The sequence below is a fragment of the Platichthys flesus genome, chromosome 19 (assembly GCF_949316205.1).
Source record: "Platichthys flesus chromosome 19, fPlaFle2.1, whole genome shotgun sequence".
Lineage (NCBI taxonomy): Eukaryota > Metazoa > Chordata > Actinopteri > Pleuronectiformes > Pleuronectidae > Platichthys > Platichthys flesus.
In genome coordinates, this window is record NC_084963.1 from 16,923,424 (window position 1) to 16,931,733 (window position 8,310).

An 8,310-nucleotide genomic window follows, 5' to 3' on the forward strand; every position below is an offset into this window, starting at 1 on the left:
AAACAAACAGCTAAACAATGAAAATAAAAGAAAGAAATTAAGCGCCTTGCTTTGTCAGTTAGTATGTGAGTGAGTAAGAGAGAGAGAGAGAGAGAGAGAGAGAGAGAGAGAGAGAGAGGCAGCCTGACCTGCCTCCCACACAGAAACTCAGCTTTTATCAGCTGGTATAAATCAGATGTTCAGATGTGAAAACCAAACCCAGCTGTTAGATATATGGATGCAACAGTGCAAATGTCTAAGACAGAATACAAATAGTGGAACAGTAACCGCAAAGGCATGTCAGAAAGTAAGAACTGCTCTCAGCTTCAGTCGAGGTCCCCCTACAGGTGGGACCTCGACTCTCAACTCTGATGTTGAGCCTCCTTCATCTCTCGCCAACGCTTAAAGCCGGTCTGATAGGCACTAAAGCTATGCGCTTCAAAGAAAACTTGTTGGGTGAGGATGAGTTTTGCATTGGCGTTTGTGCTGTGTTGTTGACTTTAGCAGAAGGGAATAAAGACATGGTGGATACATCAATCTTTTAATAATGATTCACTGGCGATGGGTACAGAGTGTAGCGTCCATGCATGAAACACAACCTGTGTCAGGTTTTCACACACAAACACATAAACACACACACTCTGATTCTGAATACTATTTACATAGTTAAACAAATGAATTAAAAATGAATTGGTTAGGGCGTTTCCTCAGGCGCTCCTTCACACCCTCACAAGACTCTCACCACCGCACATCACCAATTTATGTGTGTCTGTGTGTGTGTGGTCTCATTTAATTAAGTATTTCCAATTATTTTAGTATTGCGCCATAAGGTGTATACAAACTGCCTTAAAGGAGTGTCAAGTTACAGCTTTACTAAAACACATTCAGTACAGCACATTTATCACCAGTAGAGGGCAGCATGGATCTTACTATACCATGTCCACAATTTATTATTCTTTTCATTCTCATCTATCAGGCCAAATTAAATCTTTACTTTAAACCGTATTGGAGAGGTCCGTGTTCAGGTTTCTTAATGTTTTCAAGTTTATTATGAATTTTCAAGTTTAAGAGAAGCTTGTTCAAGAAATATATTTAAAAAAATGCTCAGTAATTTGTGCCAAATCATGCAGCTCTACTAATTTATGGTGAGGCTATATTCTGTAAAATAATATATAAATGTGTTTAAAGCAGAGGGTGTAATAATCAAATGTAGATTATAACGAATCATCACAACAACTTTCATAACATAATATATCTAACATTATATGATTTGAATACAGGATAACATTACTAGTTGCAGTATACTTTATATAATGGCACTTTATATAATAGGCTTCGCAATTTAAAGTTCATACTGGGCCACTTTTGGAATTTCTATCAAATTACCTCAAAGCAGTAATAAAACAATATTAACCAGATCAAGACAGTTTAAACATTGTTTGCTCTTTGCTAAAGTCATTCAATAAAATGAGCTGGTTTTCAGAACAGAATGAAATGTGGTTTCATGACATACGTCTGTGATCGCCACACCTCTGGGAAGAGAGAGAGGCAGAGGGAGCAATGTTATTAGGTGTTGGTTACATAGTATATCTATTTGATCTGATTGAAAGCATGTGGTTTGGAAGAAACCCTGGTTTTAATTTGTCTCCAAAATTGAGTTTTTATGGTAACTCTGCAGGGTGGAGGTCAACCTGCAGGTCACTGGATCAGGTTGTTCTCATCCTAGTTAAGCGAGTACTGAGGCTAGAAAAGGAATGTCCACTACAGCCCTCCAAAATCTTCTCACACCTAAGTGTGCTGGAAAGTTGTTTCTGGCACTGGGATGAGCCAAAGTAGTAGACCAGAGGATCCAGGAGGCAGTTCAGACTTCCTAAACACATAAACATGAGATAGGCTGCGTAAGAGCCATCAGTGCTCTCTTGAATCGCCTCAGCACCTCCGTTAAATTGCAGATAGTGGGCCATCAGTAGACAGTTTGTGGGTGTGAAACACAGCACAAATATCACCAGCACTGTTCCAGCCATCACCACTGCTCTTGTTCTCCTGCTCGAACGTCCTAGAACGCCGCGTGGCACTCTGTTCAGTGCCCAGATCAGTCGAGTGTAGGACCCCACTGTGATGAGCAGAGGCAGGAAGAAGAAGGCGCAGCACAGGAAGATGAAGCAGATCTTGTAGTACAAGATTATCTCGTGCACAGGCTGGACGTCGTGGCAGGTGGTGATGTTCAGCTGACTAAGGGGAAAAGTCTGGTCGTCGAGGACAAGGGGCACAGTGCCAGCGAAGGATAATATCCACATGGCGACGCAGGCCATGATTGCGTTCCCTGGCGTCCTCCAAGGCAGAGAGTCAAGAGGATAGACTACAGCAAGGAGACGGTCCACACTGATGCAAGTTATGAGCAGAACAGAACAGTACATGTTCCAGTAGAAGGCTGCAGTGACCACGCGGCACATGAGTGAGCCGAATATCCAGTTGTTGCCTCCAAAGTGGTAGATGATCTTGAAGGGGAGCAGCACAGCAAAGAGCAGATCGGCACAGGCCAGATTCAACATGTAGATGGCCGCCGGCTTCTTGGGTTTGATCTTCAGAGTAAAGGCCACCACTGCACAAATGTTGATCGGCAAGCTGAGGAGGCAGACCAGTGTGTAGAAGGAAGGGATGAGGATGTTGGACACAGAGCCAGTGAGAAACAACAGGGCTTCTTCTGAGATTTTCCCCTTCTGGGTGCTGGTTATTTTCAGCACCCCTGTTTCGTTGATGTTGGTTTCATTATGCATTAACATACTGTTGTTGCTGTTTTCATTAGGCACCTTACATTCATAAAGACTCCTTATCTCTGGAGTTGTGTCTGCTGGGAACATAGGACAAACTACAGAAGGAATTCCATGCGTTTCCACTGTAAATGGAAAAGAGAGAAAGAGAGAAATAGAGTCAGAGGATCCCAGATATGAACAAAGTTTGCTTAATCAAGGTGTTGAAAGATCTTTTAATTCATATGAAATAAAATATAATAAATAGTCGAGAACTGATACGATTAGTTGTTTACTTCTTCAATTGATTTTCACTATCGGTAACTAGTTAGATTGAGAATCAAGTTATTGAGTTTGTTTTTTAAATGCCAATAATTTGCTTTACTGTAATCTGATTATCAAACTAAGACATTTTACATCATGTCAATGTAGGAAATTAAAATTTTTCATGGCCATTTAACAACAAGTTATGGTTCAAACTGTCAATTCAGAATATAATCTCTTATTTGTTTTTTACATTTTTAGCCTCTCAAATATGGAGTTGCCGCTTTCTCGGTTTATCTTGTAAACTCAAAGGTCTAGAAAATTTTGAAAATTGTGAAATTTACGTAATCTGGAGGAATTTTCAACGGGCGTCGCAAAATGGCTCAACCGTGCCCCCCGAGACAACTGGAACGTGTCCACATTGACTGAACTTCACAAAAATCAATACACATGTGTATCATGACCAGACAAACAGGAAAAACACTAACAGGAAGCCTGCTATTTTGCATTTAGTGGCCATTTTGGCAATATTCAAAATTTTTACTTGAGGTACTTGTACCAGGGCTTACATCAAATCAACTTCAAATTTTTCGTCACATAGTGTGACAGTGGCGTGGCGTCAAAGTTTGATTACACACCATTAAAAAATGATGTTCTGTATCGGGGACATACATGGACCATAAATCCTTTGATGCTGAGCCGTAAATAAACAACTCCACTCCTGCAGTGACAGTGTCAGTGGTCAAAGATCGAAGGAATCTTTATATCTTGCAAAGGTGACGTCTCTCTCTCTCTCAAAATTGGGACATTTCCTCAAACCGTGTAAACATTGAGGTACGGCGAAGGTTCATCCTTCGCCAAAGGAGACAATGTTGTCATAACTCCACTGTGCATTGTCCTATCACCACCAAACTTCTGTATCATGATCAGAGTCCAAGCCTGAATAGCTCTATGTGTCAATATTTCCTCAGTCATTATTTATTTTTTCAGGTAAAAAGCATTCAACACTTCAAAATGCATGTGCTTGAGCCCGCTCAGTGCTGCTTTGCAGTCCTAGAAATTTTAGAAATTGTATTTTATAGTTGGTACTTTCCAGGGTTGAGCAATTCTGGTTATTATTATTTTAACATGCAACCGCGCTTTGAGTGTCAGCGAGTGATTGAGAAAGAAACAGGGTTTGTGATATCACAGGTCACACTGATGTAACATCAGTCCATAATGTTCATCTGTAGCTGGATGGAGGTCTGCTGTGCTAACTTCCAGCTGGATTTCGGTGACGGCAGTGCCGTGCCCTATTCCAACCTCAGCTGGACTGAGGAGGGAATCAAGCACGTCTACTATTCTTATTGTTCTCATATAACTACGTAAAGGTTTCTTACCCCCACCCAAGATACTGAATCGTGTTGTAAGTTATTCTCGACAAACCCCAACAAAAGCAGCAGTCTCTTAAAGAGGAACCAGAACAAAGTCGCCAAGTCTCACCGTCACTCTCCTCGGCGGCAAACAAAGAAAGAGCAGGAAAGAAAGGTTAGGCAGGTAGAGCAGGTAGGTTTGCAGAACACCCATCCACCGACGCACACCTCCACCTTAGTTCTAGTAAATCAACTACCTGGATTTCTTTGTCTAATCGGGAGCTTAAGTGCATCTCACACTGACCAGGAGCTGAGTTAAAGTCTCTCCTTGTTACTTAAAACCGTATTAGTGGCAAAAAGCCTGAGATCTCAGCTCTCACGGCCTGGGAGACATCATGAAACAAATTCAAAATGTTAGGACACATTTGTCAGAACAAGGTTTTTGTACATTTATGCTTTAAAGACATGAATGAGATAGAATATTACACTTTTGTACCTTGAAGAACACGATGAAGCCTCATTGTAACTAACACATGTGAACACCACACTAACATTTCACGCATTAACAGAGTTTTGTATCCCACCTCCCACTGACATCTGACGGACTGGGCGAAGAACTCCATGTCTCTGAGCTGTTGGGGGGTACAGAAGGCCTCTATGCCCTTGTCTGCTATCAGGAACTTCTCCAGCAACTCTGGGTCCAAAGTCCTCAGGTTCTTCTGAGGGAGAAAGGCATATCAGGCAGTTGCCAAATGGTTCCTTGCAATTTGGTCTATTTAAAATGTTATTTTTTTCATTGACACATATGAGGAAAAGAATATATACATTTATTTAAAGTTGTTAAATCATCGATCTTCTTGTGTATTTGCAGATTTCTGTCGAATCAGCCACTGAGTTGAAGGCAACAAATGCAGCTTCCATGAACTGGGTTCATCGTTTACACTACAGATCCTATGGACCAGAGGTCTTCAAAAGGGCGGGTCCTATAAGGGGTCTGCGGAGTTACTGCAGGGGGGTCGCGACATTTTTTGTTATGACAATTTTTTATTTATTTTCCAACCAATTTTCTCCCCACAAATGTATGTCTTTAAATAGACATTAACATGATTCCAACATATTGTGAGGCTGATATGACCCTCTGCCTGACAACCTCCTTCCGTCCAAGGTTATATAAGTTGTGTGCTACCCATCAGGGTCCGACATCTCACTAATGTGGGAGTATGTGTGCCATCCACAGATGGATTGAGGATTCACTGTCTATTCTACATGTATGTTTAAAATAAAAACATGAATCTGTGAATTATTTGAACAGCTCAGTGTTGTATGCTAGATGTGTTTATAAATGGCAGTTGCATGGCCACCCTGTACCTTGCACATGTTTAAATTGAAAACATGAATATATTTTATCATAAATTGATAACCTGTGTAATATTTGAATAGTTTAGTATTCAATGCACAATAACAGGGTAGCTATGTTTATACATGGCACTAGGACCAGTTTAACATAAAACACAATTTTATAGAATATAAATAGTATGGGGTCCCTGCTCCATCTCTCCACCAGTTTGGGGGTCCTTGGCCTGAAAAACGTTGAAGACCCCTGCTATAGACTGTATATAAAGATGGACGATATGTCTCCACTCCTCCCACTATCCAGAAATGTAGCCAGTAACTTACTTTTTCTTTTTTTCCAAAATAAATTTGTTGGTGCGTGAAATGCCCAAATTAAACTGGCTAGTTTTTTTCAACCATGAGTCTAAGAGCTTAAAGCCAATCTTTTCAGCTCTATTAAATCAACACTCTTAAGTATATCATAATTCATATACATGATATATCGACATAGCATGTTGATACATAAACAAATTTTAACTGTGTTTTCAATTTTTTAGACAATGCATGTTTTCTTACCATTCAGCACAGTTGAGTCGGCACACGCACTCACCAGAACCATCAGCAAGGCTTTTTGAAACAACGAAAACATTGTGCTGGCGAAACTGAAGCAATGAAGACTGATAAAAAAATGTTTTAATCTTAAATATGGTAGAATTTTCCTTCTCTTGCAGGCTCTTCTTACAGCGTATCCTGACCGGTAAAGATTCTTTCTGCCCAAAGTCCGCTGGCTCCAAAACCCAAACCGCACAGTCAACAAGCGTCATCTGCACGCACAGAAACATTCCTGTCCACTGATATCCCATCACATAAATAGCTGCCAGTTCCAGTTTAAAAGTTTATGGTCCATAAGGGACATCTTCATGAAAAAGTATTTTTTCTGTGCTATGTGCTATTTGGCTGAAGATGATAAAATACAAATTCCTCAAAGAGCAAGTAGTAAACGATTGAAAGCGAATGTAAGCTATTCATTTCTACTTCAATGAGCTCCACACTTGAAATTTATTTGGGGCTCCAAATCTGAACAGCTCACCACTTCAAAGTTTTCAGACCCAAGCAGCCTCTAAATAAAGTACCTGCTTGTGATATTTTGGCCTTTCTGCATTGACAGCCACCACACAGATGACCATATATGTTTAAAGGCGCAGTAATGTGTCTTTTATTTATGTCTCCTGTCACACCGCGGTGAGGGTTGTCTTGTCTGGGGGTTTCTGTCTTGTAACTTCCTGTTTTATTTTGAAATCCTAACTCTCCTCTCGTTTCAGGTCACTTGCCCTTCCTCATGTGTCACTGATTCCGGATTGTTTCCACCTGTTCCTTTCACCCTCATGTGCTTATAGTCTGCGTCTCCCCTTTGTCCTGTGCTGAAGTGTTTCGTTCTTGTTCGTTCACCCAAGCACTTCCACAGTCATAGTCGGATTTTCCGTGATCTTTGCTACGCCGCGTAAGTTGTTTTCTGTTTCCTCCATGAGAGTGATTTTTGGTTTGTTAATGTTTTCTAGTTTAGCTTCTTTTTGTGTTGTTTTGGTAATCTGTTTTTCTTCCTCCCTTTTGGAGTGATTTCTGTTTAGAGAGATTTAGTAGCCTTCTTTTTAGGTGAGCCTTTTTTTTTGTCCCGTTTTCATAGTTTGGTTTTCCTCCTTCGGGAGCGCTTTTGATTTCCTGCCCTAGCCTTTTGTTTGACCTCCGTTGTGAGCGATTTATGTTTTACGAACTCCTTTTTCTAGTGAGTGTTTTTGAATAGATTAAGCAAGTTTTTTCTTGGCCTGATCTGTTGTCACTCTGCATAGAGGAACCGATCTCAATAAAGTGTGCTGGCACGTGAATCCTCTGCATCTGAGTCCTCCTTCTAGTCCAGGCCTGACATCTCCTGCACTTGGTCATATGATGGAATGCAACCAAGAGAGCCACAGTAGGATATTTATAGTGTAACTTGTTCTGGATCGGAGAAGATTGAAGTGGAATTTTTTAATCTTTGGGAACACATGATTTAAGGGACATAGAGAACAGCATGTTTTATAAAAACATCCAATTACTTTTTTATTTGAACAAATATCCCTAGAGATGCCTATTTGTTTCCTCTGTTTGTAAAAGCCAAATAACACCATGAGATGGGATGAATAACCTATCTTCGTAAAAGTTAGTCTCTTTATTTAAGGTAAATCGAATGGCTCTCATGGCGTCTCTTTCCAGGAAATCAGATTATGTTTATTTTCTTTTTATTAAAACAGATAAATCTATCAGCTGAAGTCATGGGGACTTTAGCTGGATGGAAGTTAGTACAAACAAAAAAAGGGGCGAAAAATTTGTTTATAAAGAAGTTGACAGGCATTACAAGATACAACATTTTTTTGAGTCTGGATGTCTGTGCTCGGAGAATTCCAGTCCTTTATGATCTTCGTGCTTTTCTCAGGCATCTTGTGTTGTAGATGCCTTGCACGGAAGGAAGATGGCAGCCGATGATACGCTCCGCTGTCTTCACCACCCTCTTCAGGGCCTTGCGATCAGCAGCGGAGCAGCTACCATACCAGGCAGTAGTGCAGCCTGAGAGGATGCACCTGTAATGGTGCACCTGT

General features: G+C 40.7%; 1 protein-coding gene across 1 annotated transcript; it reads right to left on the reverse strand.

Annotated features, from left to right (window-relative positions):
• Positions 1-551: 551 nt before the first annotated feature.
• Positions 552-6,404, reverse strand: LOC133975230 (proteinase-activated receptor 1-like). Its single transcript, XM_062413135.1, has 3 exons — positions 6,254-6,404; positions 4,930-5,064; positions 552-2,875 (listed from the first exon to the last, which is right to left on the reverse strand). The coding sequence occupies exons 1-3, from the start codon at positions 6,324-6,326 to the stop codon at positions 1,686-1,688; spliced, it is 1,398 nt and encodes a 465-aa protein (XP_062269119.1). The 5' UTR covers positions 6,327-6,404; the 3' UTR covers positions 552-1,685.
• Between the last annotated feature and the right edge of the window lie 1,906 nt (positions 6,405-8,310).

Coding starts and splice junctions, on each gene's coding strand:
- LOC133975230 (XM_062413135.1), bottom strand. CDS start 6,326: ATGTTTTCGTTGTTTCAAAAAGCCTTGCTGATGGTTCTGGTGAGTGCG. Junction 5,065..6,253: donor CGACTCAACTGTGCTGAATG/GTAAGAAAACAT, acceptor TTTCTCCCTCAG/AAGAACCTGAGGACTTTGGA. Junction 2,876..4,929: donor CCGTCAGATGTCAGTGGGAG/GTGGGATACAAA, acceptor TTCCATTTACAG/TGGAAACGCATGGAATTCCT.